At 47.3% G+C, this 16,342-nt stretch overlaps 1 protein-coding gene across 50 annotated transcripts in view; it reads right to left on the bottom strand.

The window, feature by feature from the left end:
• The window catches only part of SORBS1 (sorbin and SH3 domain containing 1), a 243,276-nt gene that overhangs the window by 27,685 nt on the left and 199,249 nt on the right, over window positions 1-16,342 (bottom strand). For 49 of the 50 annotated variants that reach the window (XM_082423545.1, XM_082423591.1, XM_082423594.1 and 46 more), the window contains 4 exons: window positions 12,146-12,318; window positions 9,404-9,489; window positions 6,228-6,395; window positions 2,240-2,286 (listed from right to left, as the gene is read on the bottom strand). In XM_082423545.1, coding sequence (XP_082279671.1) covers window positions 2,240-2,286; window positions 6,228-6,395; window positions 9,404-9,489; window positions 12,146-12,318 — 474 coding nt within the window. Of the gene's footprint in view, window positions 1-2,239; window positions 2,287-6,227; window positions 6,396-9,403; window positions 9,490-10,150; window positions 11,615-12,145; window positions 12,319-16,342 lie in introns of all 50 variants that reach the window. The other variant, XM_082423581.1, reaches the window with a different exon arrangement.

Here is a 16,342-nt window from a genome sequence, read left to right as displayed (position 1 = left end):
CTGCTGGAGATCTGCAGGCTCCAAACTCTGCCACCCTAAGTGACTCGCAGGTCACTTAGGCACATGGCAAGGTCTGGTAGTAACAAGGTTTGGGAAACAATAATATGATGCACTTTAGATCTTTTCTGGAGTGTCACCATGTACATTAGCACAGTGGAAGCTTGGAGAAAGTCCTGTGGGGCAGAAACCTGTTTAACTTGGTTGAAACAAGCGCTCCCACAGAACACTTTTCTGAGTAACATACTAGGGAGGAAAACAGAACCCAGTGACTGGAGATGTTTAAAATATTCAAGTCTATGGATCTTTTGTTTTCTCTTTAAAAAGTTTTATTAACTTTTCTTGGGAGGCAACGTGGTACAATGAAAGCACTGGGTCAGGAGGAAGGAGCCCTGTCCCCAGCATGAGCAACGCTGGTAAACGGTGATGAGTTCTGTCTATCTTAGCCTTCTCACCTGTTCTATTTGCGAGGATTTTTAAATGAAATCTAGCTAAATGTAATATCACAGTACCATTCAATGATTACATGGAACTTTCTCAATTCAAAGAAAAAAGAGGGGCTTCCCTGGTGGCACAGTGGTTGAGAATCTGCCTGCCAATGCAGGGGACACGGGTTCGAGCCGTGGTCTGGGAAGATCCCACATGCCGCGGAGCAACTAGGCCCGTGAGCCACAACTACTGAGACTGTGCGTCTGGAGCCTGTGCTCCGCAACAAGAGAGGCCACGATAGTGAGAGGCCCACGCACCGCGATGAAGAGTGGCCCCCGCTTGCCGCAACTAGAGAAAGCCCTTGCACAGAAACGAAGACCCAACACAGCCAAAAAATAAAATAAAATAAAATAAATTAATTAATTTAAAAAAAAAAGAAAAAAGAGGAAAAGTTACTTCTTGATTAAACTAAAAAATTAATTTACATAAATATATATATATTTTATAACCAGAGGTCTCTGGTTTAAAAAAAGGAGGGGGACACTTTTGCTACACTATGCAACACATCTTACAAGTATTACCTTGGCTGCCCTGCAAGGGAGGCATTTTTATGCCCATTTTACAGATGCGGAAATTTGAGGTGGAGAGGTTGGTGATTTGCCCATGATCAGAGGCAATAAGTGGCACAGTCGGGATTCAAACCCAGGACTTCCTGACTCTAGAGCCCATAATCAACCCAGCACATGATGCCACCACCTCTCATTAGGTGACAAGCTAAAGCACTAGAGTAATTACAAGCAAAGCCAAATGCACCAGATTTGTGCCTAGTTCTGGAAACAGTAGGCTAGTCACTCATCTTGTGTTGCAGGAGATCGGAACCACAGCTGAGCAGCCTCCACACGGCATTTCCCAGCGTCCAAGGATGGAGGGCTTTCCTTCCCCTTTCATCACCAGGGCAGCAGGATGGCTGCAGTTCACTGCTGCCAGTGAAAACTCACAGCCCATTTTAATCCATAATTAGATATGAAGTGAGCAAGGTCCTCTAGGAACCCAGTCATCTCTCAAATTTCATTCTACGGAAAGTAGAAAGGTTTTCTGGTCATCTAAATTTAGGTAACATTGGCTAAATCAGCTAATTAGGTTTCTTTATTGAAAAACTTCTAGAGAGCCGTTAATTGTCAATAGCAAAGTCTCTCTTCAAGGAGGGGCAGGAGGTACAGACATAGGATGCAGTGGTTCCCAGACTCATTTCTGCGATGGAACACTATTTGAGAAATATTTACAGAGCCAGCACTCTGAGGAACATACTTAGAGAAATGCTGGTCTCCTGTGGGTTCACATGAGCCTTTAATCTCTTGGGATGTTGCAGCAAAACTGGCAAAGTTACCTTCCTAGAGACTGGTTCTGGTTCCTTCCGTAGAGAAAGTCGGATCAAGCCACCACTTAATGAAGCAAACTGAGTCCCTACATAGGAGGTGGCAGCACAGAGGTGAGAGCCCAGGCTCTGGCACCAGGCTACCTGGATTTGAATCCCGACTCCATCACTGACCAGCTTGGGCAAGTTCCTTAACCTTGCAGAACCTTGGTTTCCCCATTACTACAAGGGAAATAACAATAGCACCAACCCCACAGGGTTCCAATGAGGGCTGAATGAGTTAACATACGTAAAGTACTTTGAATGGTGCTTGCACATAGTAAAATCTAAAAACTACTGTTTCTTATTGTTGTTATTTTCTCCCACTCTTCTCTATGAGTGAACTTCTGTGTTTCAAAGAGGCAGTTAAAATAAATGAATATGACTGGTGGCACTTACTTTAGTGTCTGAGCTTTAAAGTCAAACTTGGCTCTGGCAGGTCTCATCTAAACACAGGAAACAATGACAAGTTAAAATCACAATTTATGTATAATGAAAAGGACACACGTTTACAAGTTTCCGGAAAGCAAAGCAGAAAAATCCACCCTAACCAGTTTACTCTGGTGTCAAAATCTGGGCAGAAATCTACCTGTCTGACCTTAGCAGAGCACACTACACGGATGTTCTGTCAGCTATGCCACGTGTGAGGATCTCCCTACGGAGGGGCAGATTTGGGGAAGAGATGGTTAGAAAAGTCCTAAAGCGGAAATGCTGGTCCCTAAGGCTGACAACACTATTTAAAAAACAAACAAACAAAAAACCCAGCCAGCAGTCCTGAGACATTCCGTATCTACTGTCTTAGTCTTTGGGGAACATGTTCTCTTTGCCTGACTTAAATTATGACCTGCAAGTAAATGAACCCTGAATGACTTCTCACATCACCTCCAACTCCACATATTCCTCAAGGTCTGTGAAATCATCCAAAAAGCCAGATAAAGCGAGCCCTGAGCTCACGCTCTTCCTTCAAGGCTTCCATTCTTGTTAGGTAGCCCTCTCCTCCTAGACTCCCCCAAGCCTGGAAGTCACCCACAGCCCCCATCTCCACTTTCTCATCGAGCCTGTCATGAAGTCACGCCAACCCTCCCTCCGTCCCTTCCACAACCCCACTCAGGTCTGACCTCTAGTTCCCACAGGCACAAAGCTTCCTTTGACTTCAGTTCTCTCCACTCTAATCTACTGTCACTCAGGAGCACAAATAACATTCCTCAAATACCTCCATCACATCTCTTCCTTGCTTTGAAGTTGGCCCAGTCTCTCAACTGTCCCTCAGATCAACTCTCAATTCCTGAGGTGGGTTAAGGCCTTTGGGTCATTTCTCCCCACTCATACCTAACTGCCTTTATCTCCTATGACACTTTTCCTGTCCCAGTCAGGCAAATCTACTTGCTGCACCTTGTCTAGACACCCTTTCTCTGTCTGGAATTTCTTCATCTCCAATTCCAACAAAGAGAGCAAAAGGTTCCCTTTTACTTACCATGTTTATTTGTACATCCTTCTTTCCCACCATTAAAAGTGGGGAATTTTTTTTAAAAAAAGACAGATAGAGGGGAGAAATCATGAGAGCAAGCTGTTTACGGCTGCCAGTATAATGCTGCCCCAGCCATGAGCAGCTCCAACCTTTTCAACTGTTATAACTTTCTGGTATAGGGAAACAATGTGATGAAAATTAAATTACATACTTCCTCTTCAATATTAGAAGGCATGGGCAAAGCAGAGGGGAAAAATGGGAGACTCTATGTGAGGAAAAAAATGGTTTTTAGAAGCTTCATCAAGCTTAGTTTTAGATCCTGATCCCTTAGTGAAATGCCCCATATTTCCAGGTTCCTCAAGCTGGGGTCTTGTAGGGATCTTCTTTAAGGCCATGAATTCTCCACAGGAATTTTTTTTAATTGTGCATTTTCATGTGATGTTTCCATCTATCTACCATACATATTAGAAGTCAACTGAATGACGACCTTATAATCGATGTCACAGATTTCAATGCCTGCCTGTGACCAAAGAGCATAATTCAACAGTTGTAAGCAAATAAGAACAAATGTGGAGTTAGTGATAAATGACAAGTTCACAAGAGAAGGCCAAATGACCAACGTTTTAAGCACAAAAATTTCAGTGATTCCAATTTAAAAAAGTGGGGGGGGGGGTGGGGGGGCTGGTTGACAGCCAGCTGTAAAGCTGTATGAACTTTAAAAAAATTTATACCAAAATAGCACGATATTCACACTCTGAGCAGCAACTGAGTTCAGGCAAAATTATATCAACCATCAGTTAAATTAATGAAACCCAACCATTTGATGAACAGCCAGTGGTGCCTCTGTCACTCAAAAGATAGAGACATGAATATTAATCAGTTCTCAATTAAATTTATAATTATCAAATAAAAATTGTACAGGTGTACAGTTTACTATTTAATTTGTAAATTGGCTTAGGTCAACCCAATCGGGTTGGTGAAAATTTTTTTTCATCAAAGGGAATCCATACATTATTCAAGACTGAGAAACACTGATTCCACTGAACTCTTAAGACATATTGTATGAGTCATATTGCCTGTACAAAGCATCATCTCCTTCTTTATCTTCCTCCATCCTCCTGAGGCTGAATCTATCTTTTCCTCCTCTGGTTCTCAAGGCATTTTGTTACTTCCTACAACAGAGGTAACTGTTCCGAGGGTGCCTCTTCCACTAGACTGCCAGCTTCCCAAGGGCACAGTCGGAGTCTTGTTTCTATCCCCTCACAGGGTCCTGGGCAAATTAGTGGTCATCCAAATTCTACTGAATGGTACAGAAGTACATCTACATAGCCTGGTGCACATGGGACTCATTGGTCTTCATTGTCCCATGTCTGTCAGTCGACATCTAGGGCAGTGATTCTCAAAATGTGGTCCCTGAACTGCTCAGAAATTCTCAGGCTCCGCCCCAGAATCAGAAACTTGGTGGATGGAGCCCAGCAACCTGTATTTTAACAAGCATCTAGGGGATTGTGACACACTTAAGTTTGAGAACCTCTGCTCTAGAAGGGAGGCAAGGCAGGTTAGGCAGAGTTTGTCTGCCTCTGTCCATGGTTATTGTGCCCTGGTTGCATTTCATTTGCATGTATTATCTACACGTGGGGTAGGCAGCCCTAGGGTGCCTTTGCATGTTCCCATCTTCTCCATCACTCACAACCAGGTAGGCCTGGGAATGAGGATAACCCATCACTAGAGCCTGCAGAACAGGGTGGTAGTGAGGAGCTGGAATGCTGAGGGCTGGCGGTTGTCCTTCACTTGCATCTCAGTAACTCCTGCTAATTTCTGCCTCCTCCTTATTACACTTTATTTTTCTCTATCACCTTAGAGTCTCTTTCCCCTCCCCAGCTTTTCATCTTCTAGTCTGGTTCCCCCTTTTCTCTCTTTGTTACAGTCACCTTCTATTTCTTTAAAAAAGAAAACAAAACCCAAACCATTTGATGAACAGCCAGTGGTGCCTCTGTCACTCAAAAGATAGAGACATGAATATTTAATTGGCTATTACACTGAACGATTATACAACTGTATATACTTTGGTGTCACTGCCCCATTTCCCCAATCCTCCCCAAGCCCCAGACACACAGGCTTCCCTGAAAGGAGCTAATCTTCAGCAGGGCTACTTAAGGATCACGTGGCAAAACAAACGCTGATGCAAGATGCAGCATTTGGCCAGCACAAGAATTTCAATATGTTGACCTTCACGCAGGAGGCCAAGGCCTGGATAAAATCACTTCAAAGGCTTGTACTTCTTTGTTCCTTGTATAATGTTAAGTTTCATAATTTCAGCTGAGAAATGTCAAAATTAAGGCAACAAAGGAAATCTCTCTCAGAGAGCTCTTACCCTCCGTGGCTTACCCTAACTGCAAAACGGTTTGGCTTTCAAAATTCCTCAGTGAGGCTTCAGCTCTACTGAACACTTCAGTCAATTAAATCATCGTAGGATACCAAGTGGCAGTACTGCATGTAATACAAGTTTCACTAAACCATCTCTTCAAAGAAGAACCTCGTAATTGTCCACACCATAGCTACTTATGCATATGAACTAAGGTATAGGTTTCTAAGCAAAGTGCACAGGCAACACAGTCTCATGATAAAATGCAGATGGAGAAGACCAGACTCATGAAGGCAGCCGATGCTCTAAGGCATGCATTCAGGATGTGCGCCAGCAGATCCCGGTCCCGCAGCCAGGCATGCTTGGACATACAGAGCACAGGACATAATGGGAATCATGTCCACCGACCAGCCAGAGAAGAGCCAAAGCAAGCCTAAGGGAAGCCAGGATGACAGATGCTGTTTGGAGAGGTAATCTGGCCTACAGAGGGCAATGCCGAGGGAAGGCAAATATTGCTTTGGGTCAAGCAGCAGATCGAGGTGACCAAAACAGACCTCTGACCCAGATTTCCTTTTTGCTGTATCGTCTATATTGAGGAGGTCCCCAAAGCGCTCATTAGTGATAAACTGATGGTGCGTCGGAATGACGCCCGTGTGGCGTCGAGCTGCAATATCGGCTTCTTCTTGCTCACGCTTAAGTCGTCTCTGGTCCGCTAAAAGTTTCTGCCATGAAATTGCATAAAATGGGCTGTGAATCATCTGGTCCAGGGTATTGGAAAACTGCCAACAAAAACAACTAAGGAAAAAGGTGCTGGGTCAATAGGGAGGAAACAGATGTTGGAGGGGCTTTATGGCCGCAACTGCAGGGTTCCCACTGTGACCACCCATGTGCGCTCTGTGTAGGGAGGAGACAGCGCTGCAGGGAGAAACCGGGGGAGCACTGGGATGCGGGGAATGCTGGGTCCCATACGGTTACGCTGTCTGCAGACTATCTCCCGGCTCAGCCAAAAGCCTCCTGCCTCCTGATACAAGGCGGCCAAGGCCAGGGCATCCAGGGGGTCCGTCCGGAGCATTCACGCGCATGGAGCACGGTGGGAGGCTGGAAGTGCTATCCTTCCCTCGCTCAGGCAGTGATGAGTTCCCATAGTGGGACCAGGGCTGGCTGATTCCTCCTGCTCACATCAGGCTATTAAAACTGCTGTGGGCTTTTACTGTGTGGTTCTATGGCAAGCAGGTCATCTTTGTGCTTCCTATTCCTGCCACTTTATGCTCAAGAGAGTAGAGATACCCATTTCAGAAAACGTGGCACCCCTTCTCCTAGGCCAGCCAACCCTTCCTCCGAGTACAATTGTTAGGAGGCCTCAGCACACGCACCAAAAGCTATTTATGTGACTGACAGAAGGCATCACTTACCTTGTACTTCCTACTTAACTATTTCTCCCTTAGGTGAAATGAAACGGAGTTTAAGGGAATGAGGTAGACTATAAATATAGGAGATAAACTAAGAATAATGGTACCTGGGTTTAGAATAAATATTCTCTCCTAAATTAAGGAAATAGTCATCTATTTCTATTTTTAAAGGCCTTTTAAAATAATTAAACAACACTCCATTTAACTAAATGTCCTCACTGCCTACCGAAAGGACCCTATGGAAGAGAATTTTAATGTGTTTTCTTACTCCATAACCAATCATACCTTCCTGGGATTAATATTCTTCGCAGGAAAGCATTGATTAGAACTGATCATTCTGAGCATTCTCAATAAAGCATTAGTCTTCTCCCAGCAGGTGATTAAATGCCTTAAGTGACACCTAGCCCCAAAGGATGGTGGGCCCATTTTTCTATTCTTCTCCAGGGTCTACCAGTAATAAAGCAATAACTCGTCAAATGGCTGTGGGATTTCCAGAGCTCAGGTAAGTTGTGGTAAAGATTAAATGAGAAAAGACGTGAGAAAGTGCTTTGTGAAGCACGGCAGAGCCCTGGTTTCCAGCTCTGCCTCTGGTACGAGGTAACTGGCTATGTGGCCTGAGGCAAGCCACTGCCCCGTGGCAGTCCTTTCCTGGATAAAACAAGGGAATTGCCCAGATGACCACTAATGTCCCTTCCAGGACTGACAGGCTCTTGTTTTCTGAAATGCCATTATCATCAATGTTAATAATAAGCCACTTGCATGGAAAAATGCCAGGACTGGCATTCCCTGAGCTGGGACACGTGAGTTGTTTCTGTAGCAATGGGAATGGACAGATGCAAATGGAGCAAAGCTCCCTACCCAGTGTGTGAATCTGACTTCAGCAAATCCATCATTCCCATAGTTGAAACACATAAGCCAAAAAACAGGGATAAAGACCCAAGGACCTGTGAGCCAGCGTTATTCAGGAAACAAGCTGCTCACCCTCTGAACTGCTAAACCAGCAAAGTAAAATCTGCTTCCTATGTGGTAGGCAAGAATTCTATCACAAAACCTTCCATGTTGGATGCTAGGGTTTATACTCCTGAAATGGAATGTCACCTTCCCTCATCATAGCAGGCCAGGCTTCGATAGGTAGAATCTTGTATCTCAGTGACAGTGACAAAAAGGAGTCTGCTCTGTGGCCAGATGGACATCCATTGTGAGTTTTTCACCTTGTTATCACAAAGAATTCTGTCCATCAAATGCTTCCTCCTGTTTCTTTTCACAGACAGGCGCAAATGTCTTACTGAGCACTGTCTGTATTGTGCCCGGAGAAGGGCAGAGCTGTGGTTTTATTCGTCCTTTGTCTCTCTAGCTGGCAGCAATGACTGTTACCCTCCGGCTCTCTTCAATGTCAGCCTTACCCTAAATCCTTAAGGAAAATCCCCCTAAGCTCTGAAACCACCTCAACAAAACAGCACAACACAGAAAAAGGGCTTCAGACTTTACAGGGAAAGGGACAGAGTTGTATACACATGAACACCTTCCCTTGCTGCCACCAGGTTCAAAGCAATTTTTCCATCTCTTCATTGCAAGAAAACACTCATCAGAGCTTGTTTAAGCTATAGGACCCTTTCTTCTGGGAATGCAAAGTCTAGAGAACACGCCTCGTAATAACACTTCATCACAACAGCAGCTTGTGATTTTGCCCATTTAGCTGATGTGCAGAACTACCTCTTCCTAAATCCCAAGAGAACGCGTTCCTTTCCTGGCCCTGTCAGTCAGATCACTGCAGTACAGACATTTCAGTAGCTGCATGACAAGGTCTATATCCTGAAGTTCTGGGGGAGAGGGGTTATCAACGTTTATTGGGGTATCTCTCTTCTTCTGAGTTAAAGGTAACTTCTTCAAACTGTTTTTATAAAATGTATCATGGGCATTATTCTTTTTCAGTTTCCTCTTTCTCCTACTGCACATTTCTCAATATGAACTGTGCTTTGTGCCAATAGAGGATGGATTTCCCTGGAGAGTAATAAGGCGGGGGTTAGGGGGAAGGACTCTAGGTTCCCCTTAAGAGGCACTGAATGCAGTGGTGGGCAACCTCTTTCTGAACCTCCCAGGCACATTTGGCATTTGGAACTTAGCACCTTGGGGAAAATCAGTCCTACTCTTCGGAAAAGTGGACTAAAAGAGGAGTGATTGAGCTCATATCATATAAAAAGTCACCTGTGAAAATCCCAATGTTTGCTTCTAACTGCTAGGCCATGTCACCTCCCTGAATGTCTACTTCCTTCATATTTTTATCTGCACAAGAGCTAAGAGATTTCAAAGGGGGCGATTACCTCTTTATCGTCATGACGTCTCCGAATAAATTCTTCTGTGGATTCCAAGTAATCAGCTGGTATAAAATGCCTTGGTGATTCTGAATCTTCAAAACAATAAAGTAAAGTTAAAACAGGCAAAGATTTAGTGGGAAACCAGATTGGGAAAAGATTTCACCTTTCATCCATGACAAATATCAAGTTTGTACCGTCGTTGTTTGGTGGTCAGTATTCAAATTCTGAAGGAAAAAAACCCAAATGCCCTCCCTCCCGATTTTTGGATTTACTTGTGAACTAGTTTCATACAAAGAAAACTAATCAGAGGCAAAAGGTGAGCAAAGACAGGACCATCTTTGAAAAGTGTCCCTATTAAGAGGCGTGCAGGATCTTACAGGGACACACACTGTAGACTCACACACACATACACAGGGCCACCGAGAGAGGCTGCCTCTCAAAAAACCTCAGGGTGAATTGGGATTGGTGTGAACTGCAAGGGGTTCAGGAGTTCAAATGAACAAATTTCTCAGATGAGCTAAACGGCCAATTTTTCTTTCGAAACAGAGTTTGGTGGTTAGTCTAAATGACATGGGGGATCTGTTTTTTAAAGAAGTGCAGCCACTATGAGCCATGATTAATTGCCAAGCAAAACAAACAGAAAACAAAGGACGGACCAGAAAATGAGCACCAAGGGCACACGGGAGGAGGGAACAAAGCAAGCGGAGTGGAGAGATGGGGGAGGTGAGACTGGGCAAATACACAGAAGGCCACCTCCGAGGGACGTTCCCAGTTCACTTTGGGGGTTGTTGTTCCTATCCAGGCTGTGGTCTGAGCACGGCAGAGAGTTCCCATTACTAAAGGCCGTCAGGCAGACCTCCGGGGCCGCGGGTCTCTCCTGAGGGGGCTCTGAGATCCGGCTCAGCCTGGCCATGGTGTGCCGGGAAGACAGGCGTCTGGGAACCAAGGGCCTCCCCCCGCGGGGGGGCTCGTCCTGATGGGGCTGACTGGGGGGGTCTGGCTTCTGGCCCGAGAAGTCCCCGGGACAAAGCTGTCTGGGGGGATGCTGGAAGGGCTTTTTCAACCGAAAAGGGAGGGGGCTCATTAGGTAGATGTTCCTGAGGAGCGTGCCCTTGTCCCCCCTGGGATCCGGGCGCCAGTCGGGCCGCCGGGAGGTCTGCTGCTGCTCGTGCCTACGGATGGTGGTGAAGCGGGTGTAGGAGGCCGGGCAGGTGCCCTTGCACTTGTTGAGGCGGTGTTTGGGGAAGTCTCCGTGAACGCTGCCGCTGCTGCCCTCTCGGCTGTCGCTGGAGATGTTTGAGCAGCGGTCCAGCTCGTCCGAGCAGGCGGAGAGCGGCTCGGAAGGCACGAGGCCCCTGAAGCCCAAGGTGGGGTCCGCCATCCGGCTACACGCTGGGGAGGCATAGATGCCCCCAGCGTTCAGCCCGCCCACCTCCCTGGGCCGGAGCTTGGTTGACTCCAGGAGGGACTCGGCCGAGCGGGCAGAGGTTAGGCCGCTCCGGGCCAGCATGGGCGTGGGGGACTTGCTCAGCCTGCCGGACAGGTCCAGCGACGGCATGGACCGGGACCGCTGAATCAGCTGCTCGAAAGCTGTGATGCGGGAGGAGACGGTGTGCTTGGGGATGTGCTCCGAGCCTTCCTGGCTGGGGCCCAGCTCGCCCCTGGCCAATGCCAGGCCGCTCCTCTCGAAGTGGGAGGCAAGATCCCGCACGCTGGAGGAGGAGACGGACCCCAAGAAGAGGCCGGCCCGGTTGATCTGGTGCATATCTCGGTAGAGCATGGTGAACTGCGGGCCAGCCTTCCTCAAGAGCGGGCAGGGCCTCCTGGCGCTGGTGCTGTACTCCTGCAGGCTCATGGTGCTGCTCGACCTGCCGTCGTAGTCCCGCCGGGAGCGCACAAGCAGGTTCTCCGCGCTGCCCCCCACTTGCAGGGGGAGGCCTCTTTTGGAATCATTCAGAGGAACCGAGACAAAAAGGTTCTCACAGCTCTGAGCCTTTTCGGATGGCAACAGGACGCTCTTCTGATCCTGCAAAAGAGCACTGGGAGCAGAGAGCCTGGGTTTGAACTTGGAGGGGAGGATTTCCGAAATGCAGGCTTTCGCAGCGGACAGGGGTTTCTTGTGCTTACACCCGGGGCCTAACGCACTGCTACTGTGAACCGCTCGGCTATGAAGTGAAGATGAAGAAATCATGTGAGCATTCCCACCTTTATGATCCACTGGAAAGCATGCAGAATAAAATAAACAGACCCATTAGGTTAAAGCTGAAAGCTGCTACAAAAAAAAAAAAAAAAAAAAAAGGAGAGGTAACATGCTTATTTGTCATAAGGGGTTTTTTGTTTTTTGTTTTAATTTCCAGTCGATGTCCGGAAGCAAAATAATCTGTGCTGCAAAGCAGGTGCAAAGATGCAAAGAAAAATGGCCACCCTGCTAGAGTTAGGAAAAGCTCAGCTAATTTCTAAGAAAAGGGAATCAGAACAAAAAAGAGAGAGATGCTTCAGGGAGAGCAAGGTTGGGGTTCAAAGGAAGGGAAACTATTCATACCAGAAAGAAAAATGGCCGGTGAGAAACTAGGGGAGGGGACTAGGAGGGCTCAGTGGCCTGGAAATGGATCTGAACAAGTCAAAACTTATCCCAGTAGCTGGAGGTTCACCCTCGCTGCCATCACCCCAGGAACGTGTGTGGATGGGCGACAGATATCCTGATAGCCGTGTGGATGGGCGAGAGGCCTGCAGGCTTCGCCCAGTTACCTTTAGTTGAGGCCGAGCTGGATGGCCTCTTGAGCCCACTCAGGCCCTGGAGAGGGATATCTCCTCCTTCCAAGACGCTTTTATAAATCTGCCTCTCATTCTCCAAGCTGGTAAGATCCCCGGGAGCCCCATCTGATTCCCTCTTCACCGCGTGGAAGTTGGAAGAATATACACTGAGAACAATGAAATTTTAAAAGAGAGAAGACAAAAAAAAGAGAGAGTAGGATTTAGTACTTTCAACAGTTTTCTAAAAAATCACATTACCAGCTGAGGACAAGGAAACGCACTTCCTGGCATCCCAGCCAAGCACCGTCCCTTCTAAAGGGCATTCTTATTTAGACATAGCGCTCTACAGACAAGGCAGGCCCACAGGTGCCCCGGAATGCTCAGGAATCGTGTCTAAACAGCAAGGTGCTCTATTTGAGATGACTGCCTTGTGTTTTAAAAGAATAACTCTGAGAAACACTGCCTGGGGATGGAGGGCAGGAGGGGGGGGGCCAGACAGGAGGCGGCTCTGGGGGCCCAGTGGTTGCACACAAGATGGGACCGTCGAGGACATGAGTGGAGCTTCTGACATGTTGCCAGCCAGAGTTGGCCATTTCAAGTCCACCAGCTGGATTATTTTTCTGGGTTGTTCCTCACAAGTGCTTTGACCAATGGAGCATTAAAATCAACAGTGAAAGGAGGTGGCCCAGCTGCCTTGGGTCTCCAGGAAAATCAGCCCCCAGGTGCAACCGGAAGCTGGGATTCTATGTATTCTTATCCCATTCACTGCTTTCAAAATTTGTATTCAGCACCTTAAGACATGTATTATGAGTATAAACGATTGCTTGTTTACATTCTTCATTTATTTTTATCTTGTTGAAAGTCTAGGTATTTTTGCAAGTTACCACAAATCCTTTTTGGAATGAGGTGGGGCACAGAAAATATTAAGAGCACTTACTCACTGAACCCTCCCCCTCCCCTAATTCCAGTTTTCTATGCCCTCCCCCACCAACACACTGACATGTGGGCACGCGCACACGCGCGTGCACACACACTCACTCAGATCAGTGATGACCCCTTTTCCACAAAAGCACTCAGGCTCCTGCTAGGCTGCTTTTCAGTTCTACCAAATTCCATTTACCAGTATCAATATGGAATTTTTCCAGCTCTAAAGATGTAAACAGCTTGATGAAATTACTTCATCCCAATATTTATTATGAACATTATCAAGCGGAAAGAAAAGTTTAAGGAATTACAATAGTGAACATCCATATACCACCCCCAACCTAGATTCTACAAGGAACGCTGGGCTGCATTTGCTTCCTCATACATCTGTCCGTCTCTTTCCTTCTATCCACGCATCACCATACAATCATTTTTATACTTCCCGCAGACTCTGGGTCCCCAGAGTTACACACAATGACGGCAACAGCAGCCGTACACCCTGCTTGGTGAGATGGCCTATGTGCGGGGCACTGTGCCAAGTGCCCGATGATCATTCTCTCTTTAATTCCTACGAACGGTCCTACTTTCCCCATTTTCAGATGAGGACGAGGCACTGGGAGAGTCAGGCACTCATCAAAGCTGGCACAGTCAGTGGACGGGCGGCGCTGGAACTTGAACCTTGTCGTCGGGCACCACCGACGGTACTCTCGGCCGCTCTAACATTTCCCTACCACCTAGGAGGCAGCACCTTCCAACAGCCCAGGCTCGCACATCACGGGGAAACAGGGCTTAAGAATGCTGGAGCTCCATGTGCGTCATCACTGCTGAGTGCCACCTGCCACGAATGCACCCCCGGGACAAGCGTATCCAGAGCCAGGAGTCAGAAGTGGAAAAGAGGTGGAAATTCTGTGGTAGGACAGGCAATGTCTCCACCTCAAAGTAGGCAAGTTCTCCAGAGCAATTCCATTGCTTCCAGCACTGGTAACACCCCCTCCCAGTCACCACCACTTCCTGGGCCCTTGCCATGTGCCCGCCACTGCTTTAAGGGCTTCATGTGCTCTATTCAGGGGACTGCCAGGCTATCAGGGCTCTCCCAGGCCCCTCCTCATTATCTCTGGCCTAGGTCAGGGGGTCAAATCTCTTCCCCTTTCCTCGGCCAAGACAGGAGAACATTATTGGGAATCTAAGGGGAAAGAAAAACAACCCTCAAAGCTGAGAACAAAAAGCATGTGAATGATGGGAATTCCCTGGTGGTCCAGTGGTTAGGATTCCATGCTTTCACTGCTGAGGACGCGGGTTCAATCCCGCTCAGGGAAGATCCTGTGAGCCCAGCGGCGTGGCCAAAAAAAAAAAAAAAAGGCACGTGAATGAAGTGAGTCTACACGCAGCCCTCCAGGGTTTGTGTCTCAGAGAGAGGCCTCTGGAAAGGTCAGGATGGGGAAACACTCTTTATTTGCAGGTGCCCACTAGACTAAATAGGCCATGAGTATGCTCAATAAATATCTGTGGAATGAATAAAAGGTCACATTTTCAGAAAGTAAAAATTGGCACATATGATCTGATTAAGGATATGCTTTGATTTGTGAAATTGTGTATTTAGAAATTCTTTTACAAGTATAAGGATTATATCACATTCACTGAGGGCTCTTAGCTCCTGAAATCAGTGACCATGGAATCATCAGAGGGGTGGAAAGAGAAAAACTATAGGGAATTAGGACGGCCTGAGCTCAGGCTGGCTGTCCTTACTGGTGCCCGCCTGGTCCCTGCTGGAAGGTGCCCACTCTCTCCCGCAGGCTCTGGGACAATGGCTGCACCCATGCTGCTTCTGGCTCTCCTGCTTCTGCCTGCAGGTGGCGTTCACCGACGCCACCCAGGTTCTGATTAATAAAAACCGTCACCTCTTGCTAGAGAGCTGGAGGACCCCTAAAGGTGACTTGCAAGGTTGTGGCACTATCTGCCAATTTAAATCAAGGTAAGCTCTTCTAAACTGGCTTTAAGTTTGAATTTCACAATGAAAAACAAATCTGCCCCTTTTCTAAATTTCCCCTTCACCGTCCACCCTCTTCTTTTTGGTTGCATTTTCTGATTTTGTCCTTCAGTTTACCCACATGTTTCTCCTTTTTTGTACAACCTCAACTAAGATCCATGCATAGATGTCCTTGAGGCTCACCGACCAACAGCCTTTTTGGGAGGGGACAGTCTCTAAAGCCCTGCTCACCTTGGTCTGGGGTTACCAGATCCCCCTCGGCACTGGGGGAGTGCCTGACGGCAGTTTCTATTCTGCTGTCCTTCCCCTTGAATTGCCTCAGCCTCAGTCAGAACCTCCCACCCAATCCTCCCTAGTTCCTCCTCACTTTGTTTGGTGCTGACTCTTGGCCGTGACCAACTGCCTGACCCCATACCGCCTCTACCGCACCAGCTGTCAGAACCTCCCTGCCTCCCGCCACTACCCCACCTCTGGCTTTACTCCACCCGTTATCACCATTTTTTCCTGCTTCCCCACCAGAACGACAAACCAGCACTCAGGAAACCTCTCAGAATGGATTTGCTCTAGCCAATTGTTTTCTTTCTGATACCACAGCCAACATGCTTTTTCCACATGTGTAACACTTTGCAACTGAGGGGCTCCTTGTTGCAAAACAGTATCTAAAAGCTCTTGACCAATGTTTTTAAATATATCATCTCCATCAGACCTCCTAATGTTGGGAAGACGTATCATTTGTCCCACTGTCCCCAGAACCGAGGACCAGAGGGGTGAAGGAATTTGCAGAAGGTCACAGAGTTCCTGGGTCTTTGCTGTGTTCAAACAGATCACAGAAGATGGGAAAACGAGCCAGGCTGATGGAGAAAGGCCCGATGAGGACTAGCAGCCCCTGACTGCTTCACAAAACAAGTCAAATTCAGAAGCTCAGCCCTCAGTAGCCTGAGCTGAGCTGTTTTCGGTTCGGAAAGAGCAAGCCGGGGGTGGGGGGTGGGTGGGGGGGACAGTGCAGAGAACTCACCCTCTGGCTGAGATGCAGAGCTGGCTGCTGAGTTTCAAGGGGGATTCAATAAAAACACACTCACTGAAAGGATGAAGTGAGAGAAGAGAGCAATCATCTTAGGCCCAACTGTTTCAATCATGCCACCAGGAGGGCTCTGGAGGAGACAGGCAGGGTCCTGGCAGGCTGTGATTCCAGCCCGGCTCCAACGAGGAATGTGATTGCTGAGGCAAACCCACTCTGTTTAAAAACTTGCAAACAATCTGGTTCTCTCAGCCTCAATTTC

Source organism: Balaenoptera physalus (genome assembly GCF_965194825.1).
Source record: "Balaenoptera physalus genome assembly, chromosome: 14".
In the NCBI taxonomy this organism is placed as follows: Eukaryota; Metazoa; Chordata; class Mammalia; order Artiodactyla; family Balaenopteridae; genus Balaenoptera; species Balaenoptera physalus.
This window is presented reverse-complemented; position numbering and strand designations above follow the sequence as displayed.